Source organism: Idiotropiscis lumnitzeri, chromosome 5, assembly GCF_059441095.1.
Source record: "Idiotropiscis lumnitzeri isolate Australia: NSW breed Sydney's pygmy pipehorse chromosome 5, RoL_Ilum_1.0, whole genome shotgun sequence".
In the NCBI taxonomy this organism is placed as follows: Eukaryota; Metazoa; Chordata; class Actinopteri; order Syngnathiformes; family Syngnathidae; genus Idiotropiscis; species Idiotropiscis lumnitzeri.
This window is the reverse complement of record NC_142395.1, coordinates 29,604,311-29,630,576: the sequence shown is the minus strand read 5'-3', so window position 1 is coordinate 29,630,576 and position 26,266 is coordinate 29,604,311. Positions and strand designations below refer to the sequence as shown.

Genomic DNA, 26,266 nt, shown 5'->3' with positions numbered 1-26,266 from the left:
CAGTACCTTTATTTTACGCCGATTACATTCGAAGAAGCAATCGGTCTGAAATGTTATTGCATTGTAAGCGAACGCCACGGTGGTGCGTTCGCTGTCAGTGTAAAAATGTTGAAAGAGCAAAAGCTACAGTGTTCGTCTGAGGTTGTGTGCTTCAAATTAAATAATGGTTCATGCTAAGGCAAAAAAAGACTAATAGAAAAAACATGCCTCTGCACACATATTGGATACTAATTACACTTGGGCTAAGGATCAAAAAACATACTGCTTTAATGTAAAGGAAATGTTTGGTAAAAAAAAAAAATCGATCATATCAGAGCAAACAATGTGAGGTCATGAGAAAAATTCCTCCTCGGAAACCGATACCATAGACCCGAATTTCTGACATTTATCTGTTCACATTTTTTTTTTTAGTCAACAATCCAAAGTCCCAAATTTTGAAACAGTTCAGGGGTGTCCAAACGTTTTCCTCTGAGGATTAGAGAAAAAAAAATTCAGGGGGCCACTTTGAATTATCTCTAATCAATTTTGGTTGTAAATACATGAGCGCCTTGAGATATGACCTGGCTTGAGACAAACATCATCATTGCCCTTTGAAATGAATTGCAGCACCAGCCACCCTGAAAAAAAAATGACTACTAGAATAAACACCAATCTAGAATATTTTATTTGCTAAAAACCTTATTAAATAGAATGTAACGCTCGCTCCTTCTGGCGTGCGCACGGGCGGTACGTCACAGATAAACTGCAGAAATATGATGCGTTCTTTGCAGAGGATAAAAAATACATGACGAAGGGTATTTTTGAAGAATTGTTGTTGAATCATCTGCCTGAGCGCTAATATTGTGATGAAGCGAGTTGAGTTCACTGCCGCCATAAAGTGGCCGGATGTCAACATTTTGCTCTTAAGTCAAAGCAACCCCAAAAAAAAACAAAAAAACATCACGACAGCACAAGCCATTGAGCCCAGGAGCCGCTATTTTTGTGGAATTTTACAACTAACATAATTTGCAATTCAAACGCTTTTAAAATCCTTTTTTTTTTTTTACAATCATCAGAAAACTGTTGCTGACAAAATAACTTATTCTAATTCCCGTGGTGCTTTTCTTATGAAGAATGTTTAATTTGTGCAATTTAAGTCAGGTTATTTTGTATTTATTTATTTATTTTTTTTAAGGGGAAGGGATGCAATGTTCCCCCAAAAGTCAATTTTCCCAATTTCTCCAGAATGCTTCATCTGATTTTCAAAATTCTTGCTGCGGTGTACTCAAGGAGGTAATAACGTTTTGTTTTTTTTGATGTATTTTTTATTTTTTTTTATCCTGTCTCATTGCTCATCACTGTTCTTTCTTTGTGTCTTTACTCAACACGTATACGTAGTTTTTTTCAAGCTGCCCCTCCACCCTTTTTATGATGCGGGCCTGGAAAAAATGCATGGGAGACCGCCAATTTCCCCCACGCTACAGTTTGGACACCCCTGAATTAGCAGTTCATTTCATCTTCAAAACATCAAATTCATCATCTTGAAAGGAGGGTAAAAAAAGCCCCACGAAGAATGCGTCAGCTTTTGATTGCCGACTGCTAAAAGTCGCCCAATGTCCATCCAGTATGTACAGTACATAAAACGGCGCAAAGACGCACGTTCTGGTGGTTTTCTTTCCGTCCGTGCCGCGTCCGTGTACAAGAACGCATAATCGCGTTCGTGTTTGCCACTGAGAGGAGAACACGCGTGTCCTTTTATTGTTTGGTCTGTTTCAGCTTCTCGATATGATGACAGAGTTTGAGCGCGGGGCCCAGCTTCAGTCCCATGTACTTCATAATGACGTCACTGCGCAGCAGCATCAAAGCCTTGCCATCAATCTCCTGCAGAATGCAACACGCATGTTAGCAGGCGGCCGCACCACAAGCACTTCATCCCACCATCCAAACAATGACGACGCAAAAGCGCCGCTGGTGACACAATCCCGATGAGTTCCGTTTGAGCCAAGGGGACACTTCTGCCATATTTGGACTTTGCTAGCAGGAATTTTCCTGTCGAGGAAATTTGAAGCTCAGACATTGTGAAAAGTGAAATGGGACGCTTTAATTAGACGATAAGGACAAAAATGTATTTACGGATACAGGTCATTTGAGATCCCGATAATAAAATATAACCCAATATCGTAGTTTTCCCTAAACTCCAAATGAATAATTAAAAATATGTAGCATATATTTAAATGATCGAAGTAGTGTAACCACTTGTCAAGGAATGCAATAAAGTGCGACAAATTCCATTTTCCGGACAATAGAGACACAAAACTGAACTCGAGAGCGCCGCATGCTTAGAAATCGAGGAAAAAAGTAGCGGCTTGTAGTCCGGAAAATACGGTCGACCGGTCTCAGACTGTGATGTCTGCCGATCATCGTACTTTTTTATGAAACAGTAAACGCCGTTCATTAGATCTGAGCGAGAAATAAAAGACAAAAAAAGGGGCGTGGCTGATGCTATTAACACTATTTTAAAGATAAAGATGTCCTTTATTAGTCCCACAATGGGGAAATTTGAGATTTGAACCCAGGCCTCCTGGGGAGACTGGGTCCTGAACGCGGCGCCTTAGACCACTCGGCCATCCTGGCATTTTGGACTAATTACGTTCTTCTCTGTCCTCTCACATTCCCGAAAGACGCAATGTTGATAAGATTATATTCATGTTTTGTGCATTAGTCATTTCATTCATTATGTTGCTTATGCGCGGCATCTATTTAAGGCCCAATTGGAAAGTTGTTGCGTTTTTGCATGTTTTCCGACCGGAAAATTCCTCTGTTGTAAACTTGAACAAATCCTAAAGGAATGTATTGTCCTTTAGTACTTGTGTAACTTTCAAACATTTGTTTGTTTAAAAAAATAAATCAAAATGAATGAAATGAGGTGAACAAGACAGACTTGACAGAACCGTAGTACTCACATGCTTCCTAAAGAGTTCCACATGCGGCCCAAGCGTGTGTGGGTCAGCCTCTTGGACAAACCGGATCACGTCATCAACGGACCAGGAAGACGCATCGTTCCCTGAAGTCTCCTTGTCTTGTGTCGCGTGGTCTGGGCCTGTTGTTGAACTTGCTGCTGAAGAAAGACCGCAAGAATCGTGCTGACAATTATTTTGGTACGATGACAGCAAGCTGGACGCTTTCCGTGCCAATTTATGCAAATGAATGGGAATGAACCAGCAATTTGCAAAATGATATACGTATTTATATGCAGGGGTGCCGAAAAAGGGGGAATAAGGAGAAGGCTTCTCAGGGGGCCCTTATGATCCGGACAAAATAATGACGACACTCTGTAATAAACGTATAATTACACATACATTTTTTTTAGGAAACTTTCTCAACGCCTCCCCCTCTCCATTCAAGTAAAATGGTTCAGTCCACCCGCTCCAGCGTGCAGAGACTGACAGTTTTTCACGTTATCGGCCATAAACGGGAAGTGAAAAAAGCTTGGGCAGGAGAAAGACGCCAAGAGAATGTCACTCACATCTTTCATAAGCAAGCACATTTTTAAGCACCTGTCACAATATTCGGAATGAAGGAGAACCAGAGCAAATAAAGAATTTTCAAAATTCTAGCCGCCATCGGCAGGACCGAATTGGACCAATTTGGAATTTGCAAGAAAGCCCTTCATTTACTTTGAACTCGACTCGAATGATTCTCGCACATTCCGGGTGTATCAGCTTTACATTATTGTAGGAAGATTTGAAATGTGGTGATAATTCAGCGAGCATATTTAGGTAACACTTCGAATGTCATACGAGTGCGGTTTGATTGCGAAGCGGAATTTTAGAATGTACTCCAAATATTCAGGAAGCTACAAAGAAGTTTCATTCTGATGGAATTCAAGCTCATTCCGCCTCTCGTTTGACGAAAGTTTAGCGAGCGGCTCGGCTCATATTGAAAAAAAAGGCCTCAGTGTGAAGAGGTGCGGGTTTCGTTTCGTGACGTTCCTTTTTGGCATTCGTGAAAGAAAACAAAAAATGTTTTGGAGTTTGGGTTAATCAAGGCGCCAAAGACGTTCCAAAGAAATAATCCAAATGCATCCGGGATCCAAATTCAGATCTTATAGCGTCTATACTGAGCACCAAGCTGGATTTTGCATTTGAAATAAAGCACTTCTTCATCCATGCTTCACTTTGGGAAGCACACTTGCATCCGCTCACCTTTTTTGCGTCTTAAAAAGACATGGCCATTGGAACCAAAAATATTACAATCGTAATCATCAGACCAAAGGACGGAATTCCACTGGTCTAATAACGTCCATTGTTTGTGTTCCTCGGCCCAAACTATTCTCCTCCTCTTGTTCTTCTTCCTCGCAAGTGCTTTCCTTGCCGCCGTTCGACCATAAAGTCCAGATTCTCGCAGTCTTCTCTGGACAGTTGATGTCGAGATGCGCGCACAACTGGAACTTTGTGAAGCATTTAGGTGGGCTCCTATTTGGGGTGCTGTCAAGTTGCGATTTCTGAGGCCGGTCACTCGGATAAACTTATCCTGTGTGACAGAGGTAACTCTTGGTCTTCCTTTCCTGGGTCGGTCCTGATGAGAGCCAGTTTCATGATAGCGTTTGATGGTCTTTGTGACGGAACCTGGGGAGACTTGCAAAGCTCTTGAGATTTTGCGCACGGACTGGCCTTCATTTCTTAAAGAAATGACGGCCTGTCGTTTTTCTTTGCTTAGTTGAGTCGTTTTTGCCATAATTCGGATTAGAACTGGAGTCGAACGGAACCTTTTACTGGAACAAGACTGATGTTAAGAAGTCAAGATAGACAACCAATTAACTCCTGATCGACCACAGCTGCCAACTAAAAGAAATTACAGGTCATAAAGCATCGTCCACATCATAAAGCTGACAGGCAAGATGGGTAAAAATAATATCTGGACAAAGGGTGCCTACTTTGAAGACATATATATATACATACATATATATATACAGTGAACCCTCGCTACTTCGCGGTTCACCTTTCGCGGGTTCAGTGCTTCGCGGGTCTAAAAAATATTCGGGGGCATTGTAGTTTCGCCGAGCGTCACGACGGGGCGCTGGAGCGGTTAGACGGCCGGCGTGCGCCGAAGAAGAGCGTGGGCGAAGAGGAGGGTGGACGAAGAAGAGCACGTTCCCCCGGGCACGAGCAGGGCGACATTTCGCTCCGTTCGGGACCGTACGAGAGCTCCGGAGGAGGCCGGCCGGCGTGTGTGACAGTTACGCCGAAGAGGAGCACCTTCCCCGTGCACGGGTGGTGTCAAGCGGCCCCTAAGTTTAACCGAATGGAAGCTCCGGGGGAGGAGGGCGGGCGTGTGTCACAGTTAAGCCGAATAGGAGCACCTTCCCCGGGCACGGGCGGGGCGAAATGAAACCGAGTTCAACCGAACGGAGACACGCTTCGGGGGAGCAGGTCCGGCGTGCGTGACAATTAAGCCGGAGAGGAGCACCTCTTCCGCCCGGGCACGAGCGGAGCGCGAGGCTGTCAGTTATGAATGAATAAATGAATAAATAAATAAATGAAGAATGCCACCTTTCATTTCACAGGGCACACCGGACGGCGTACCAGCAGGTAAAAGTCAAAGTAATTAAATAAATACAAAAAGAAGTAATTGAATAAATACAAAAATAATGGCTGGGGAATTAAAAAATAAGTTTTAATAATAATTTTCTAGTTTTTGTTATAACATGAATTTCACTCTCTCTCTCTCTTCCCGTAATATATATATATATATACATTTTTGAAGGTGCGCCGCTACTTCGCATTTTTGTTTTTTTTAAGCATTTTTGAAGGTGCGCCGCTACTTCGTGGATTTTCAGTTTTCGCGGGTGGTCTCGGTCCCCATTAACCGCGATAACCGAGGGTTCACTGTATATATATATATATATGATAATATTAAATGAAATGAAACCATTGAGAGTGATAAATATGCTGAAAGTGAAATCAGCAAGGGGGCCAACCCTTTTTCACAGCACAGATTGAAATATAAGAGCCATGTAAAAATGAATAATAGGTGTGAAAGTCCTAAAAATGAGTCACGTATACGTGATCGTACCTTCCACGCGTCTGTGTGTGGGCACTTGTCCGAGTTCACTTGGGTTGGAGCTGACTCTTCGTAGCGGCGGAGGCGTGTGCGAGTGTGTGGCGTAATACGTCCGTTCCCGCTTGGTCGCCCGATAGTCGACCGCTATGTGAGGGGCTCGTGTATTGGGAACAGAATCTTTTGTGGAATCGTTGTTAGACGGGCTGTTTTCTGTGTGAGGCAGTGGTTCTGAAAGGAAAAATGAACACTCCATGAGCTGGGCTTTCCTCAGAAAAAACAAAAGATGCTGGCAAGTGAGCCTAAGACCAAGGAAAACATTCATTGGACTTTTTTTTTCTTCTATAATGAATGTACATGTTTGTACAAGAAGAAATCTATATATGGGGACCAAATTAAACAAATCACCCCATTACCCCATCTTAGTGTTGAGTCAATAAATAGCTCTGATATGATTGTGACCTGTCATAAAAAATAAATCAAACAGCCCCGCATGAAGAAAACTTTTTTCAAATCATTTTATTTTTATTTTGTTTCGAGCAAAAGGCAAATTATGAGGAATATTAAGAATTTTATAGGATTTCATTTTCACATCAAAAGTGCGATTTGTTTTTGCACAAGAAAGTTAGAGCTCAAACAATGTTTGAAAACAAATAATGACAAAATGCAAAGTGATTTATTTAAATACAACTTACACCTCAACTGTACTTAATAATGTATTGCACTTGATAAAATTATAGTTAGATAGTTTAAATAACCGATGTAATGCGCAGTTTGCTCATTTTACTCGGTCACTGTTTATTTATTTAAAAAAAAAAGTGAGCTAGGGTTTGGCTAAGCCTTTCTTCCCCAGTTCAACTTCAATATAATATCCCAACACATTTTCTAGGAAAAATCTGGCAACTTGTTTTGAACCTTTTCCAAATATTTTTTTTCTTTTTTCGGGCTCAAGTTCGATAAGTTCTTGCCCTATGTGTCTCTTTTGATGTGCACAAACCTGACTTTGTCCTGTCAAAGAAGCGTGTGTTTTTGCTGAACGGGCTGAACGGCTGCGAGCTGAACAGGCTGACGCTCTCCAGATGCTGACACAGGTTCTCCAAGAACCTCAGCACGGTGGACGCACTGGAGACAGAGGGGAGCTTGACATAACGGATACCATGCTCGGAGCGCACTGGAAGACACAACATAAACGCATGCTCTGTTAGTGTGTGTGCTGCGTGGGCTCACACCTGCTCACACACACACACACACACGCTCAATGCAAGCACAGTTAAAGGAAAACAGCAGATGGTTCGGGGTTAAGCGCCCTCCTTTTATCAGCACAAACCCACAAGCCTCAATCTGCACAACACCCTCCCACCCAAGCCAAGCGTGCACAAACACACAAATTAATGTCTGGCAGCCCCTCCCCATTTGGCCCGTACCCTTCCCAATTCCCCCTCAAGGGAGACTCGATCCCAGCTTCCAAAAACAGGTTAGATGCACATGTCACTTCTGATTACAGTCTCGGCGCTCACGTCAGACGTGGCCACGGGCGTGATTATCTTTTCTTTTCTTTCTCCATCTCGGTTTCATTTCGACCCAAAATATACGCGCAGACAACAACATTCACTTCTGAAAGACTTCCAATTTGATCTGGTTGATTGTCTGTTTATATGGAGTAGGAAATGTGTCACGGTTATTTTGAACAACCACCAAGGTAGTAATAAACTGTTGACAAGAAACAGTTTGTTGCAATTTTGTTTGTCTTAGTGATAGCAGGACAATGTGCTGCTTTTAGTAATGTGGAGCTAGAAAAAAAAATAGTCTGCAACTCACGATAATGTTCATAATTGATTAATCTGTCGCGTGTTTTGCCGATTTACAGATGAATCGGATAAAACAAAAAAAAAATGGTTTTGATTTCCATTACTTTCTCAAAAATAATTTCAAATTGACAATGCAGAAAAATTTTCAATTATGATTCCTCTTTGACCACAGAATAAGCAGAAATGTTGAAAAAAATTTTTTTAATTAATTTAGAGAACATTTAATGATGAGAATTTGACAAAGCTCAATTTTGGAAGATTTTGATCATTTCAAATTAGAAAAGTTAGCTTCAACAATTATCAAAAAGAACTATCAATGGAGCAGCATTTTACAAAACAAAAAAAAAAATAAAATATTGGCAACGTGTGAATTGTAGATCTAAGCCACTGCAACCTACAACCACAGTAATCCACTCTCCGGACAATGTCAATCAAAACGGAGCATCATAATCATGAAAGCAGACCATTGCAGTGCTTCTTTTGCTTCATTGCGGTCGTTTTTCATGGGTTTTTGCAGTACCACATACTACAGAGGCAAGCCCGAATTCAAGATTGTGCACCTCCAGTGTGGTAACAACTGAGGCAGAACATGTCTCAGGAAGAGAAGAGAAAGAAGATGAGGCAGAGAAGGCCCCCAACTAAAATGTCGTAAATGTCAGCCTGAAAAGTTGTCCCCTCGGTTTGTATGTGTTGCTGCGCCTTTTGTGTTAAAGTAGCAGTTGGTAGCTTTAACAAATATGATAGAATCCACTCGCCATGACCTCATCTACGGTGAAGATTTTCCACGTAGGTCTGCAAACTGGCCTTGTGATCAACAGCGTTTTTTTTTTGTGTCTATTGAGTAACCACAATAGCAGTGCTAAAGCAAGCCCAAGCAAATTCTCCACACAGATTTTGTAAGGTGCCAAACTGCAATCAACTTCAAGCTGCATCCAAATAGCAATTATACCCTTGTTCAACTTTTCAAATCAAGTAACGCCATGTTCACACAGGAGTGTTGCTATCAGATTACCAAGATCCAACGGAGTTATGAAGCCCCTCAAGAAGAACAAACAAAACATGCTTCCAAATATGAACACGTTCAATCTTCAACTCAAGCTAAAAGCAACACAGCTGTCGCGAGACAATTTTGGCCCGAAAATGATTGCGTTTCTTCTTTTCCTTGTGAGAGCATTTAAGACCACCGACCTCGGATGACCTCTCCTCCCGTGTGGGACTGGCTCTGCAGGAACGACAGCAGCACCGAGGGCTGGTACGTACAGTCCACACAGGCCTGGACGGCCTGCTGCAGCACGGCGTTGACCGGAGCTGGCCCAAAGTGGTCCGGGAGCTGCTGCACCAGTTTGCGGTCGAGATGGGGGCCATAGTCGCCGTGTTTGTTCACATAAACGCACACTGAACGGAAAGATCCAGAGCAGAAACCAATTGGATGGAATTTCTCATTTTGGAGCGTATTCGTGGACGCTTACCTGTGCACACTACATTTGAGTTGTTGTTATGGTGGTTGTCGACCGAGACGTGGCTGGCGCTCAATCTGGTCTCTGGAGGAGACGTTGGAATTGATGACGAGCCCAGTGACTGCACCGCACGAGGCTTCCTCTAAATTAAAGAAAGACAAAGCAACTCCTTAGGTTTGCCGGGACTCAAAGTGTATTTGAACTTCATTTTTTACTTTAAATTTTTACATTTAACCACAAATTGAGCAAAGCACGACTCCTTTGGAAATGTATTCTTAGCACAAAAACAAACGCATTCAACACCTTCCTCGCTCAAAACATCCGTCTATGCCCTTATTGATTCTTTTCAGCAAATGTTTATGTTTATCAGCTTTTGAGAGCGCAAAGGTCCACATTTGGAGTTGGGTGCATTCCGCGTGGACGTTGCCAGCACTGAGCTTCACTGGATGTCGATGCAGCGTGATGAGGAGGAAAGCTAAACTGAACTGTGCTGTGATGTGATGAGTTGGACTGTATTGGTTTGGTTCATCTGTGACCAGTGTTGCGCATTTGATTAACCCGGTGCTTCTCAATTATTTTGTGTTACGCCCCCCGGAGCACGAAAAAAACAATTCACGCCCCCACCCCACCACTCACTCTTCGCCGCGTTGCAAAACAAACCGACACTGTAGAGTTACGGGCAAAGGAGAGCGCCACTGCCCACTACTGGACTGGATGTGCAATTACACCTTGTTGTAGTACGGCAGGGAAAAAAAATCACGTTCCCCAGGGTCACACGCGGCCCCTCTCAGGATCGCACCAGGGAGGCCCGCCCGACTATTTGAGAAGCACGGGATGAACCGATGTGTCCAAAACGCATCTCAAGCGAAAAACCATTCATCAATATCTGGTTGAATCATCATCTCACCTTGCTCCCGGGCTTGGACCCTCTCTTCCTGTGTGGTCTGGGGGCCAACGGAGTGGACCTGACAGGACTCGGCGACGCTCCATTGACTGCTGCAGCCGCTGCGGCGGCCTCAGCCGCAGCCTTCAACAAAGCAATGGTCTGCGATTTGGGACGGCGACCTCGGACGCCCTTGCGAACAGGCAGCGGCGGCAAAGGGTTGGGCAGGCGGTATGAGGTCTGCATCGTGGACGAGGAGGAGTTGGAAGTGGAGCGACGTGTTGTGAGCGAGGCTGAGCAAGACGAAACGGGGGCGAGGAGAGCACCTGGAAGGGTGACTGGAAAAGGAAGAGAAAGAGATTCAAACATCATACTAATATATAGAATATAAGAACTATGTGAGGTTTATATCACGGATTATGAATATGGTGTATTTTTCCGAGTGTTGAAGTGTCGTCCCACAAGAATTTCGTAAGATATCAGAGGAAACCACGGGAATTAGTACAACAAGTGGAGCATTGTATTGTGGGCGTTATTAAAATATGAATTGACATTTGGGCAAAAATCTTTTTTTTCGCAATTGCTTCCTTCAATTTTGAGATTATATTAAGAGTTCATAAATGCTGAATGATGTGTCAGTCCTAATGGCAGTATCCGCCAAAATTTAAAAAATAAATAAAATATAGATAACGTTCTGCGAGGCAACATCATTGCAGACATACAACAACAAAGTCTTATGCAAGAGAAAATCTATGGCTAGAAAAAGGAGCTACTTTGACTAATGGCATATATGTCAGTTCAGAGGAAAAAAAAAAAAAAAAAAAAAAAAAACAATTCTTCCAAAAAATATTTTTCGCAATATTGACACATGTTGACACACATGTCAAACAGGAGGGATGGTATGGTAAGACAAACCAAACCAATTTTATACAACATATGGGTTTTAATTTTTTCTCAAAAGATTTTTTGAAGAGCCTGTATGATCTGTGCTCGACACAATTGTCAGGGAAACATAAGCCCAAAACGAGGACAGTTTCCCCAAGCAACATACACCTTGTGCATTGTAAAAAGTCATCTCAACCCTACCCTATTAGGGGTCTCTCGGTTGACATGATTTTCGCGTGGATAAAAAATTGAGATTTTGTGTTGTGTAGTTTTGGTTGCACTAAAAGCTGTGTTTCATGCATGTGTCCGAGACCATTACTATGAGTAATTCCAACAGCTCTTCCATCAACATGCCTTTTAGAAGTAATGATGAAATTAACACCTAATGCGGACTGCATTGCTTGGAATGATGTGTACGCTGCGATTAAGGCAACGAAAGATAAGCCTATCTTTTCTACCGATGTGGCAGTGGCTAACTTTACTTGTGTTAATCTCACAGGAACACAAGTGGTGTAAGACAACTGTACTCCAAGCAGGTACACTACTGCCACGCAGCGATGTGTGGTGGTGGTGCGGGGTACTAAATTATTTGATTCATTAAAGGACGCAGTTGGAACTTGTGCATTGGTGTCACTTCTCTTACCAGTGTCTATTTTTCCATCCACAGCAGGGGACATTCAAAGAGCAGTTGAAGCCCACGAATCCCCCTATTATTACGCCAGGAAAAGACGAAGTGCTTCCTGGAGGGATGGTGATATGACCTATTTGGATGCAATTGGCCAACCAAGGGGCGTACCAGATGAGTATAAGTTGGTAAATCAAATCGCAGCGGGGTTCGAGTCCATTCTCCTTTGGATTACACCGAATAAGAATGTGGATCGAATAAACTACATACACTATAACGTGCAAAGATTGGGGAACTTCACTGAAGAAGGATTTATAGCTATTAAAGAACAATTGGCAGCAACATCACTCATGGCATTTCAAAACCGCATCGCGGTGGACATGCTGTTGGCAGAGAGAGGAGGGGTTTGCGCCGTGATTGGTGATCAGTGTTGTACTTTCATTCCTAACAACACTTCTCCGGAAGGGTCCCTCACAAGAGCCATTACAGGCTTGCGCGCCCTGAACCGAAAGCTGAAGGAACACTCAGGTGTGAGTACCTCTGCATGGGATGAGTGGTGGAACAAAACGTTTGGTAAATATAAAAATATGGTATTTTCTGTAATGATTTCTATAACAATGTTCACCTCAATCCTTGTACTGTATGGATGTTGTTGTATTCCCTGCATTCGCGTTTTGATTGTCCGACTTATCTCAACAGCTCTCGCTCCAACAAATTCCAAACGACAGGAAATATATCCTTTGATTAATTACAGAAGTGCTGGTGATGGAGGAGACAGTGATGACCAAGTTGATGACGACGACTGAATTTACCTGGGAGATCCTATTCGTTAATCCAAAACGCTCAAATACATTAAAGTTAAACAAAGAAAAATAGAGGGGTTTACATTTGCTATCAAGCTAATGATTTGATGGAATTAAATCTTTGGAAATTCAATTGATGATAATATTTGGGGCAAATGTAGAATAAACAGGGGGGAATGTTAGAATAATATTTTGAGGTTATTATACATTTGCCATGACGCAACTTTATTTCAATACATGGTGCACATATCATGTTGAAAAGAAGGGCGGTGGCACTTCTTCAGAAATGAGGATGAAGTAAACATCGTGCTAGGTCCTGATAAGAGATGCTGACGTCAAAGTCAGCTGCGACCCACGACGACACACCAATGATGAACCGGACCAAACCAGCTTTTGAGAAGACGAACTGTACCACCCTTTAATGTAATCTGATTTCTCGATGTTATAAAAGGGAATGTATGAAAAACATCGAGGAACAGAAGGAAGATGAAGTTGCCAAATAAACTTTGTTAACCTTTCTGTCTCCACTTGAGCTGTCTGTCTCTCCTTTTAGCTTTCGAACACGATATGTCAAATTGGCGAACCTGACAGAAAGCCATACACTTTAAAAAAACAAAACCAAAAAAGAAAAACAAGGTCAGAGTCATACCATTTTCTACTTTATGCAAAAACAAAGTCTATTGTTTGGAAAGGGGGAAAAAAAATATAAAAACTGGCCCTAACAATACAACTTCATTTGCCTGAGCAATCTCCTTAGAAATGGTGTGAAAAGGTAAGAAAATGGAAAATGAGAAAGCGAAGCACATATTTGAATGCAAACACATTGTCGGCGGTGTGCAAAAGTCCCGTCAGTGAATGTGAACGCTCTCAAGGGGTCAAGGCTTTCATTTCAAGCTCCTGGAGAGGTGTTCTGAAGTGACTCAAAGCGGCTTAATTGAGAAGCGGGTGTGGAATCATGCCGGGTTTTGTTCCGGTCGTGGAGGGCGACAGCTCAATTGCTCACCAGGAGCGGTCACATGTGCAAGCAGAGGAAAAAAAAAAAAAGACAGACGGCGTGATTATTCACAGCAGACTCGAGGACGCTGACTTCACAAAAGGAGCCAATTCGGATCTTTAATGCGTTTGAATACAATATTCCAATCCAAGCAAGCATTTTTTACGCCGCCATTTGAAAACTGGCTGACATTTCTTGTCGAGAGGCAAAGCTAAATTTGTTAAAAAAAAAAAAAAAACTGTACAAAACTCTATAGTGAAAACAAACAACATGACTGATAAGTTATAAATATTTCAGAGTTTTTAAAGATACTTTTAAGGTTATAGGCAATTCATCCTGGCTGACGTCTAGCGTCATGTTAGTTACCGGTAAATCAATCCCGGTTCCGTTTAGCGTGGAAGATTTTCTCTCCAAAAGACTTAATGAATTAATTCATCTGCTATTTCGTTGGTTGTTCTCCGCTTTCAAATGGTTCCTGCCGGATGTCTTTGAAAAGTGTAGCGACGTTAAATGCGCTAGCTAATCTTAGATTAGCTTAACATTTACCTTGGCTTTGCCCATCATCTCTTCGTATGATACTTGTAAGAAATGGAGCTTACTCGTTGCCGCGCAGGCGATGTTCACTGACTTAGAAGTGACTCTGTCAGTGAGCGAGTCGCATGACCAAGCTGTTGCTAGCTAGCTAGCTAGCTAGCTGCTTCGGTGTAAATAGCACAGAGCTTCCCTCGACCTCCAACTACCCACGGTGGGTGACGTGAGCCCAACGAAGCTTTTGTACAATCTTTATAATGGTTCTTTCCCTTCTTGCTTTTGACGCTTGTTTGATTCACAGTTTTGTTATTTAATGTGGACTAATGAGGCGCAAAATACAAAATTTGACCCGCAAACGGCGATGCTGTGTGACAGAAATGACATTTCAAGATACCGTTAACTATTTTACACAAAATCAGACTGATAAAATAAAAGGACCAAGAATACAAACTAAAATGTACGATTTTACTGAGGGGTTAGCACGTCCGCCTCACAGTTCAGATTAGCGGGGTTTTCTGTTCTGACCGTGCCTGCGTGGGTTTTCTTCGGGTGCTCCAGTTTCCTCCCACATTCCAAAAGCATGCTTGGTAGGTTGAACATTCTAAATTGTTCTGAGGTGTGCTAGTGAGTGTGGTTGTCCGTCTTTGTGACTTGCGATTGGCTTCATTTTGCTAGGTCGGAGGCTTTATTTATTTTTTTAAGATATATTTTTTATTAACAACTCTAAGTAACCACTCTAAGTAAATCAATTCTTTTTCATATTAATGCATGGTTAAGTTACCTTTGTTTTAGCACAAGCCTAATCCCAAAAAATCAAAACATAAAAGTCGAATACATAATAATAATAATATTCCCTTTATTAGTCCCACAATGGGGAAATTCGAGATTCGAACCCAGGCCTCCTGTGGAGACTGGGTCCTGAACGCGGCGCCTTAGACCACTCGGCCATCCTGGCAGCCATGGATGGATGTTTCTTGTAATACCGATTCATTGATTGCTTGTGTTTGCTAAAAAATACATGGCAAAAGGACCTTGAAAAATTAATCGCATATTAAATCAATATTGAAAAAAAAAAAGGGGGAGGCACTTAAATTCTTTATCAAAAAGGAAAAATAAAGCTGAGAAGAAAGAATTCCCGAATTTAGTGCAGGCATCACATAAAGGACATATGGCCCTGATCATGACGAGATCATTCCAAGTCGACCCGCTGACCTGTGTAACACAGCCTGAGGAAACACGCCAGAGTGTGTGTTTGTATGCGTGTGCGTGTGCGTGCACGTATGTCAGAATGAGGTCGTTGAGTGTGTGTCTGTTGTCTGGTGGGTGGGGGAGGGGCCCGAAAGACTTCCTCCTCATCTAATTACACGATCCCCCCCTTTCACAAACGGAGCTTCCCCGCATCATCAGTTGATTCAACAAATTCACGCGCACACACACACACACATGAGTTGTGAGCATTGAACTGAGATATTCACTTAAACAAGCAAATTTGGTTGAATCTGTCCCGACTGACACGTGCGTCTAAAAATACTCCCCATTGGTAATAAGAGCGCGTAACAATGTGAGTACACAGAGGCTCAATCTTGCGTTAAATGCTTCCTGATGCTCTACCCACAAACACACGTGATCAAAAACAAATGGGGCTCCAAATAAAAAGAGCTCAAACGACGGCCTTTTGCAAATCACAAGTCTGAATGCGCGCAAGTTGCAGATGATTGCCGGAGGATAAAAGTCTGAAAACAATCAAAGCTGCAAAAAGCTCAAATTGAGACAAGAAACCAGCACTTCCTGTATTTGATGCGGAATCACTCGCCAATTTTTCCTCATCTAACTTCACACATGCGAGCGTGGGGCTCGTCTCAAAGTACACGCTGACTATACAAAGAAGTGAAGTCAACATGTTTCAGACAAACACAACAAAGATACAAAAATCAGAACAAGAGATAAGTCTCACAAAGTTTCTATTGTTTCTGCAAACAACACGCTCACCAGGAAATGCCGTCCAAAAAGCAAAAAGTCAGCGCTGCAGCTGCGGCTTCCCCAACTTTGATCGTAGCAGCCGTGCAAAAAGTGCTAATGACCGACAGTCGCTTCCTGTTGCTTTCTTTGACACAAATGTTCTCTCTCGCCCGCTTCCAGTCCAAACTTTCTCGCCTGCGCTCTCATCCTCTGCACTTCATTGCTGCCTTCGCACTACTCTCGTCTGTTTTGGAGTCGACAACAAAGCCCGCTCTACTGCCGCTGGTCGAAGCCGCAGCGAAGCTTCCCTCCCAATGAATGAGAAAGAGGGGGGCGGGGGGGGGGGGATTGGGGTGATTAGGGAGGGGTTAGGAGCGAGAGGAGTGGGTGGGTGTGGTGAATGGCATTAGGGGGGTCGAATCCTTTATTCGCGTTATCTCTCGGCCATATCGACAGTCTGCATCAGTCACCTGCCTCTCGGCGAGTCTCTGGGGGAGGGGGCGGGGTCAGGGGAAAAGGGGTTAACGCCGGGGCTCCTGGGAGAAGGCTAAAGGGGTGGGCTGTCAGCTTGGGAGGGAGGGCAAGAGGTTCAGCATCCTGACTGAGAATGATTGGAGGAGCGCAACAGAAGCATGCTTTCACTCACACACAAACGGTGACGGCCCCGACGGGGGTCCCCTCGCCGTAACCCGAGCCTTTTCCGACATTTGGAGATGAAAGATGGCCGGGCCAAACGTCATGCTCAGATATCAGCCTGCCTGCAGAACAATGGGCAGCTTAGCAGCCGCAGGACGCCTGAAAAAAGTCCCTGATCTCTTCATCAGCCACTCATGACCAACACTTGAGTGGGCAACAGTCTTGAGTTCTACTTTTAGTCACTCTTATTAGGTCAGCGCTTCTCAATTATTTTCTGAAATGCCCGCCCTAGCAAGAAGAAAACAATTCGCGCCCCCACCCCACCCTATAAATGATAGCATTTTGGTTCGTTGCAAAACAAACCGACACCGTAGAGTTAAACTCGCTGCGCACAATGGGCAAGGAGAGCGCCACCGCCAACTACTGGAATGGATGTGCAATTACACTTTATAGAAGTACGGCCGGAAAAAAAGCATATTTCCCAGGATCACACGCCACCTCACCCTCAAAGTCAGCTGGGATAGGCTGCAAGTCATCCACGACCCCCAATGAGGATAAGTGGCATAGAAAATGGATCGACGAATGGAGGCCGCAAGAAAATGAGCGCCAAAGGCGTCATGCATCATTTTTTTGGCCCATACTTGTTATTCAAGCACATCACATGTGATCATGGTTGAGACATAAATGTGCCGCGTATTCTGTTCCTACAACCAATCGCTAGCACGCGTCCTTGCACCCTGCGCAGTTTTCAAAGTTTGAACACAAAGTGGCAAACCAGTTCGACAGTCGGACCCAATTTAAAAATCCAAGAAGCAAAAAGGGGATCACACCCAAGGTTGGGGACAGTTGGGGGGGGGCATAAAATAATTGAGCAGCACCACTCTAAGGAAAACAAGACAGAGACAGAACAAAGAGAATGGAAGAGAATACTGAAGCTATTTTAAACGTACTCGAAGCATTTAAGACTGATCAACACTTCATTAACTGTTCACCCAACATGGTTCATGTTCATCAACATGGCACCTGTCTAACTGTGCACATTATCCCCTCTTTGCTGCAGACATGCCAGACGCCAACACACATTCACGCACACACAGCGTAAATGTGTAGAAAATTGTGCAGCAACCAGAAGTGTATATTCGTAGATTTGTGAGGACGTCACATGGAGCAGGTTTTGTGCAACCTGGAGATTAATATAATCTGTTGGCTGTGGAGTCAAATACGCAACTACATCCAACACAGACGCCAAAAAAGACCAATTTTCGCACGAATATGGTAAGAAAAAGCCCGAATGAAGACAGCATAAGTCCGTGGTCGCGCCAGCCACCTCATCATCCTATGAAACCGCCAAGGAACCAATCCATTTTTTTTAACGTAGATGAGACTGAAATGAAATGAATGAAATTGGGGAAATGCACTGTGCTAAAGAAAACTAAAATGGAGCACAGAATTTTCCTTTTGGAGGAATATCTTTGGTATCGATCCATCTCATCAATCCATCTTGCGGGTCTTGCTTTGTGGACTGGGGCCGATGTTTCTGTGCAAGTGCAGGTGCAGGTTTTCACATGCTCCTCCGTTATGGCACTGGGAAGCCTCATTCGTTTACAATGTGTGTTGAGTTAGTGTTTACCATTCCTTGGGTGCCAAGACAACTTCTGGGGGAGTTGTGTCTGAACAGCGAGATTAAGGCACAAGGACATGATAATATCAGGAGTACTCCCAAACACAGGGCTGGCCGAAAGTTACCTGCTTTATACTATATGTTACTGAGTTTTTTTTTTTTTTTAAGGACATCTATCAATTATCAGCTCTGTTACGTTCTCAAAAAAATAAATAAATAAAAAAACGTGTATGCGTGTGTGCGTACGTATGTATATATATATATATATATATATATATATATATATATACATATGTATTTCAGAGATACGCCTTAACAACCTACCCATCATGGCCTTTTTTTTTGTTTGTTTTACTCACATCCTTCCACCTCAGGATGAATATATTGACCCAAGATTGTTAAACATTCTCACTGATGAACTAATAAAATAGACCCGCATTACAGGGAGCAGTTTAAAGGCTGCATGAATATCAAAGTCTGAAAAAGGTGAAAGCGAGAAGTGTGGATTTATTTCATGATAGAACTTTGGTGTCCGATGAGCCAGTCTGGTTTCAAGTGACGCCGACAAAACTGCTCTGTGTGGCCTGATATTTGACACTGGACAAAAATCCCAATGGCACTAGTTTTGATTGCAGAAAAAAAAAAACATTGTAATCTTACTTCATACATGATTAAATTAGGTTGGGCCACCTTCAGATGAAAATCTTCCTTACACTGCACTCTAGTGGTGAAATGTGGTAATGTCACAACTCCTTGCAAGGGAAAAGCATCAGGCACAATGTTTACGACCCTTCTCACACTTGTAATTTGGTACACAGGTGTGGACTACAATCCAAATAAAAATATATGTAGTGCTGAATTTTGGGCTTTTTTTTATGTAGCATTCATAGTAGCAATTTGCCCAGTAATAAAACTGATTAGATTCATCAATCAACGAAATTCACCCCCACCTCCAAAAAGTTCCATTTTATACTTTAAAACTGTTAACAGGAGATATGTCGTGAACATTTCTAAAATGTATTTTGTTGTACAGAAATTACACAGGTCTCATTATTACACATAAATCTATACCATTAAGCATTGCCTATTTTTTTTCAATTATTCGAATGATTAATCTGTAACCAGTATTTTTTCCTGCCAAAAATCAACATCGGCCTCAAAATATCCTTTGCATTCAGGCCCTAATTTTCCTTATATGCTCTCTCAATATTGCAGATTGGTTCGCTAAGAATATTAGAATGCCTTAATAAGGAAACACGTACGTCCCCGAACGTCAAGATAAAATGAAAGCGGCACTCACAGAAGTTTCCAGGCGGCTGCAAACTGTGTTTCGTCAGCACACACCAGCCGACAGGGAAGATGTCTCTGGACTCGAAGGGGCACCAGTAGTCGAAGGCACCTCGCCAGCCATCAAACATGACAAAGATCTCCTGACCTTTGACCTCCCCCACGGTGGCCGGACAAATTAGGTAAGGGTTCTTCCTGTCCACGGCTTCCAGCTTCATACCAGGCTTGAAGTAGTTTTTAATGGGGCTTGCAGGCTCCTAGGTACAATTTTTTTCGCAGGTCAACAATAGGCATTCTATTTGGAATATAAGCAAAGTGACGACATGTGAGAACCAAACTTCAAGAACAAACCTTCTTAAAAGCAGAGGCCGGTGCCATTTCAGCGCCACTCAGCGTTCGAAGGAGGAACATTGGCCACGAGGAGGCGTTCATTCTAAAGCCTGAAGACAAAGTTTTATTACATTTGAGTCTTTTATGATGCTAATGAGGACAAGCAGTTTAGGAATGAATAAAAATATGTTGATTTGCAATAAGATGAAGTCGTCGTGGCAGTATGATGACAGCCATTACGCTAACAAACGGTCAACTGATTTGTTTTAACTGGAGTAAGGTACACCAGAAAAAGAATTCAGAAGATCGACTCATCACATATGAACGAAATAATACCGCTAAGTAATAGGACACTCGGTATTACATTTATAGAATTATATTAAAGAATGATAGTAAATTTTCTTTCAGGATCAATCAAATCGGACTGTCTCGATCCATCTCTCTATCGATCAATCATCCATCCATCAAAAAAATGGCAGTTTGAGTCTATCATTTTCAGTTCAGCTCTCTCTCTCTCTCCCTTGCCCTCTACCCGCCCCCCCCCCTCTCTCGTAACTGAAGATTTGCCTTGGCAGGAAAACACTGGTGATAGCAATAACATCAACAATGGATTTTCTCCATGATCGCATCCAATTAAGTTGGCCTCTAAAAGAGATGGCACTAAATGGAATCATTACTTTTATACTCTGCAATGTGTGCGAAGATGCGAATGTGAGAGGCGGCATCATAAACCAAGATTGCCGATTGGTGGATTAAGGTTGAACGGGCGTTATCTAGATGCAATCCATATACTCGTTACTATTTTACAATCGATGGCACTTTGTCATGGAATATGCTGCTGCTTCAATCAAGCTCATCAATTTGGAATCCTGCATTTCTGCGTATAAGAGCCTCAGCATGAAAGAGCATCCCCGCCAAATGCAGCCTCACCCAGTGGGGGCTGCAGCATGTCCCCGTTCCTCTCACAGGTGCCAATCGGTTGGATGTCAGACGAGTCGACCAGTCTCCAGAAGTCGTTGGTGTTGTCGCTCCCGTCCAGTCGCAGTCGTAGTCGAGTACCCATCATGCCCATCACCGTGGCGATGCACACGGAGTTGGAGTTGCGCGGGTCGCGAGCCTCAAGTTTCATGCCGGCCTTGAAGTCGTTGGGGGGGGGGATCCTGGACTGCGCACACACACACAAAAACAAAAAGGGAGCGTGCATCACTGTCATGCATCATGAGGTTAATTTGAATAGAACTAACGTGACCGATTACACCTCAATGTAACTTTTGTGTTCATGAAAAGATATTTAAAATCCTTCCACAAGTACGAATTTAGAGTTGTGCACTGCTGCAACATGTCAGGCTGCACCGAGCTCTACTGCTTGTAGATGCAACGTAATTTAAGAGCAAAAAAAAAAAAAGGCAGCCGGAGTCCCGTACCGTGTGCACAAAACACGCCGCTACACTACGCGACGCATTGTTTACGGAAGTCAATGTGGCCCCGCATGTATGTTTGGCTTCTAATGCAGCTGGTTTGTTAGCCCATCTATGGCACTTTTATTAGATGTTAAGATTAAATTACCAGACCTTAACCAAATGAAAATATATGGTTTGGTCAAAAAATGTTGACTTGAAATACGCAAGTTTTAATATTCGTTGTCATGTGCCATGTGAGCTAAAGAAGCAGTTGTTTGAAGATTTATAACGACCCGGACATCGAGGCTAATTTCCATTTGCCTGTCAATGATGTCTCCGATGTTGGCATTAAGTTAATGAATGGCCGCTAACTTAAAATACAATCTTTAATTCTCTTATTTTAATCAAAAATAATGGGAGTATCCCACTCACAGATGGTGAGGGAGTCTTCAAAATGTTTATTATGTTGTACTTGGTATTTGGTGCTGGTCAGCTACCTGCTTGAAGCAGGTCGGTGAGGCTGCAATGGATGAGGTCTCTCTCAGGTAGTCTTCCCAACTGAACGGCTCTAGCAAAACAAACAAACGAGGTGGGAAGAAACAATGTTGAAAAGAAAGACAAAACTTTCTGGTTCCATACACACAAAAAAAGGCATTAACTCACTAATATTAAGAAACATGTTTACATTTTACATGAATGACACTTTTTTTTTTTTTTAACTAAGTGATTCCGTAGAGAAGGACCGAATTTCTAAATGGGTCGGAGGACAGAAATGGACTCCTGCCGTTTCTCAATTTCTAACAATGAATGAGGTCAAACGAAATTAAGAGCGGCACTCACCATTAGATTTATCGAGTGCAGGGCCTGCGCCGATGCTCGGCCTCTCCTTCTTCTCTTCTTTCTGATCTGGAATGAAATGGTAGTCCTTTGCATTACAAACCAGACACTTGAAAACTCGACTGAGATTGATAATTCGTTGCTACAAAGATTGGTGACATGAGAAGACGGAGAAGGCCGACCGACCTTTGTGTGGCGTTCGGCCCATGATGACCACAATGCTAGCCCGCAGCCGCAGAGGAAGTCAAACAGGCTCTGAACTAAAAGCACAGACCACATATCCTAGTTATCAACACGCGCACACACACAACACAGGAAAAAGCAGTATGATCATAATAAAACAATGTTTGGAGTCATGAGGAGAGGTTATTGAAAATTATGTTAATAATGATGAATATTTTTGCCCAGCAATTTCCAATTGTTTAGCTAATTCTACAAGACCAAACAAAAACACACATTTCAAACAGCATTCATACCTAAAAAAAAATGAACTTGCAATTATTGAAAAATGAATCATTTGCATTCAAATTGCAATAACATTCGTACATTTTGAATATTGGATCGTGAAAATGGATTGAGAGTCTATTAAGGTGAATCAAGTGCAGCAAATCCCCAATTAACAAACCTCGGTTGTGAGTAGATCCTCGATTATGCAGGTAATAGTAATCTGCAAAGATTAAATCTCCATTTGCTTGTTGAATTCAATTTTTTTTTCTTGTTTTCCGGAAACATTCGACTATATCATCTTCAACGTCAGTTATTCTGTGCACGTTCGAGGGAGGGTTCTGATTTTAGGCGACAGGAAAACTCCACCCTGAACTGCTCACCAGCCAGTTGTAGACCATCTGCCACTCACATTCAGATATGACTCGGGCAATTATGATATTAGGCTATTAGATTAAAGATGCATGTAGCTTGAACCAGTGATGGAAAAATGAAGCTTCAAATTTGCTTCATTAACCAGCTGCTATATTTTTGAGTCCTCTAGATGGCACTGTTGGTTTAAATAAAGGGTTTAAAAAATGGCAATAGTTGAAGGGAGAGTGCCATCTACAGGAGTCCAAAAACACTACAACTGGTTCATAAAGCAGATTTGATGCTTTGTTTACCCATCACGAGTTTTAACCACGACCAACAATACTTTTAAGATTTATTAACGTTGTCACCACGTATTTCTTGCAGAATAATCCAGATAAAGCCTGACCATAGTCCAACTTTCAGACGTCTGTAGCAAAAATTAAACCATGAAAAAAAAGGGAATAATCCAGGGCAAAAGGACATCAAAAAGCCAAAATAATCCAGAATGTTCAGCAGAGAAGTGCAAGTTGTGCAATGGTCTGCAATGTAGTGTAACCGCTCCTGCCCGCAAAGCTCTTGTGTCTTTGCACAGAAAGCCGTGGAGTGGGAAGGAGCCATAAAGATTCCAAGGTGCCATAAAAAGCCATTAAGACGTGTGGATGTGGGACGTCTGCCGGCCCACATGAAAAGGATTCCTGCTTTGCGCCACTCGCTCAGCGACAGACAGCTTCAATGTTTGCACGCCTCACGAGAGGTCATGCTTAAGAGCTCAGCAGACCAGGAAGCACTTGGTTTTTTACAACCTGCATTTCCACTTGAGCGGCCCCTGATCTCAGATTAGCGTTACGATGCTTTACATGCAGCAGACGGGGGGGAATTGGTGGTTCCGTGAGCAGTTGTAACTTTTGATTGACGGGAGTTGACAAAGGCATTGTTCACATGAGGAGCATGTTCTAAGCGTGACTCTTCCAAAGTGTTGAAAAGATGACAGAATTTGGGAGAACAAATAGGCCCTTGCAAAATAAATTGCGCGTTTCTACCCAAAGCCACAAAAGACGGAGAGACGTAGACACAGATAGGGTCATTGAACACATGCAATGAGAGAGAATCAAGACAGAGACGAATTGCGTGGGCTGATACGTGCGGCGTCTGGAAAATGGGCGTAATGCGCTTAAATTATGGTGAGGAGAAAAAGTGGACAAAATGAGAGGTCATATGAAGTATGGCGGATTTCCACACGTGTAAATATTTTTTGAAATGCCAGAAACAAAAATTAGAGATAGATCATCCCAACCGCAATGCAATTTTGGAGTTTCTGAATGATCTGGGAAGCTGATTTCATTTTTTTTTTTTTGCATCTGGGTCATTTCAACTCACTTGCCACTTGGTGGTGGTCTCCGCCAGGGCCATTTTTCCAGCGTGCCATCCCAAAAAAATTGATCCCATAGAACACATGCCAAAATTAAGTGTCTTGACTGCTGAGAGAATGAAATCATTTCAAAGTTGATGTTTGTCATTTGAAAATGAGTTAAAGAGGGCTGTTTGTGTTACAAACTGTCCTGGGAGGACCCTTTAAGGCTTACATTATTTGACATTGAGTTTAATCATACCTGCAGCATATTTGGAATTTCTTTTGGAGTTTCTTCCGAGAGCCATGCACACAACTATCTTTGCCTTGTAGAACTGCAACAGAATGTGGCACCCATTGCACTTTTTGTTTGTTTTTTTTAATTTATTTTTATTTATAATTATTTTGATTTTTACTATTTATATTTACTCTCCAATCTCGTTGTACACTGAGTATAACGGCAATAAAGTGCATTCTAATTTTGAGCATATGAGGAATTGTAATGATTGCAATGAGTTTTCAGGATTGTCAAGAGATTTAATTTGGTTTTAATTTATACATTATTTGCGTGGAGTTAACAATTTAAAAAACCGCCATTGTAATTACATTTTAAGTAAGTAATCCTAAATTCAATATTTGTTTATTTGGTCATGGCAGTGTTGCTCGTAAAGCAAAGAATTTTCTGAGGTGGAACATGTCAACAAGTTTTGATCCACAAACAATATTTGTTTTTAACCATTTATTGGCCCATGTTACTGTCGAAAGAACAGCGTAAAAAGTGTTCTGACGCATTTCCATTCTTCCCAATTTGGTGGGCGGGACTCCGCTCATTATTCTCAAGGCTAACGGCTGCTAATGTTGAATTATTGAACACCACACTGGATTACAATCCCACTCAATGGTCGCTCTTGTTTAGTAAACAGCGTGTGGGAACGCAGCGAACACAATCGGAAAGCGCCGCACTTGAACGGAAACCGCACAAGTGAAACAATAATAAGAAGAAGTCGCCTTCATCCAAGCAACATGCACACACTGCCAGCACATATCCTCCTGGCTGGCAAACGCCGCCATTCTGGCTCAAATGGCGGGGAAAGAGGCGTGAAATAACATCTCGGGGTCGCAGCTGGGGAAGAAAAGGGAGAAAAGAGGACGTACCGAGGGTTGAAAGCGCTTATTTTGATGGTGGAGCCCTCACTTTCTGTCAGATGCAGGCGGCCGCCATGTTCGCTGCAGCTCCGCGCATGTCCGTCGTCGCCACCACGCGCGCGCGCACACACACGCACACATACGCACACAAGGACTAACTGCAACACGCGAGAGAGAGCGAGAGAGGAGCGGTATAATTCATCACACTAGCTCGAAATGTAAATTTTGTCACGCATTATTTGTTTAATAGTAACCTACACGTGACAACGAAACGAAAAAAATGGATCGCTTCCGGGTTGTTAACTCGCACGAGGAGGAGGACGTCTCAGTGGAGAGATGACATCATATTTCTTCGGCTTGTTTGGGCCACATTAGAACTATAAAGTCGCAATATTTTGAATGATGATCACGTCCTAAGGTTGCCTTTCCATATTTGCTTCGTCGAATGGCAACGTTCTGTCACATATTGAAAAAAAAACATGTGGACATGCATACAAATGTGATAAGAAAAGTCTTAAAATATTAGAAAAATACTCAATATTTGGAAGATAGTCGCAGTGAAAGAGTTGAATCAGTACTTATATTTTTAACCAAAGCCCTTTTAAACATGCATCTGCTTAAGCGTAGTACTTCAGCTTTTCTACTCAAATACATTTAAGTGTTTTGAAGTAATTTAAGAAATGTAATCTTTTTACGCAATAATCTGTGCCTTTTCAAAACTACGGCGTGTGCGCACACCTTATCTTACAAGTTAAATATATTTCTGAGTCTGTACTTTTTTGTTGGCTTCCTACTTACGTATAGTAATTGACTCAGTCCTTTATATTTGACTTAAATAAAATAATATACCCAGATTTTTTTGCACACTCTTTGATTAAT

General features: G+C 42.4%; 1 protein-coding gene across 5 annotated transcripts; it reads right to left on the bottom strand.

Annotated features, from left to right (window-relative positions):
- Nucleotides 1–935: 935 nt before the first annotated feature.
- scml2 (Scm polycomb group protein like 2) lies at nucleotides 936–25,660 on the bottom strand. 5 transcript variants are annotated; one of them, XM_088296248.1, is made up of 15 exons: nucleotides 25,646–25,660; nucleotides 25,397–25,545; nucleotides 22,282–22,355; nucleotides 22,099–22,164; nucleotides 21,756–21,826; nucleotides 20,789–21,023; nucleotides 19,880–19,968; nucleotides 19,542–19,785; nucleotides 10,212–10,525; nucleotides 9,317–9,446; nucleotides 9,036–9,242; nucleotides 7,037–7,210; nucleotides 6,055–6,270; nucleotides 2,943–3,097; nucleotides 936–1,860 (listed from the first exon to the last, which is right to left on the bottom strand). In XM_088296248.1, the coding sequence occupies exons 3-15, from the start codon at nucleotides 22,301–22,303 to the stop codon at nucleotides 1,735–1,737; spliced, it is 2,049 nt and encodes a 682-aa protein (XP_088152374.1). In that variant the 5' UTR covers nucleotides 22,304–22,355; nucleotides 25,397–25,545; nucleotides 25,646–25,660; the 3' UTR covers nucleotides 936–1,734. The 5 variants fall into 5 exon arrangements, with proteins under 5 accessions (XP_088152374.1, XP_088152373.1, XP_088152377.1 ...); XM_088296247.1 differs by having other exon boundaries at nucleotides 25,397–25,646; XM_088296251.1 differs by lacking the exon at nucleotides 25,646–25,660 and having other exon boundaries at nucleotides 2,943–3,094; nucleotides 25,397–25,645.
- Between the last annotated feature and the right edge of the window lie 606 nt (nucleotides 25,661–26,266).

Coding starts and splice junctions, on each gene's coding strand:
- scml2 (XM_088296248.1), bottom strand. CDS start 22,303: ATGGGCCGAACGCCACACAAAG. Junction 21,024..21,755: donor CACCGACCTGCTTCAAGCAG/GTAGCTGACCAG, acceptor GTGTGTGCGCAG/TCCAGGATCCCCCCCCCCAA. Junction 6,271..7,036: donor CTTTGACAGGACAAAGTCAG/GTTTGTGCACAT, acceptor TTTTCCTTTCAG/AACCACTGCCTCACACAGAA.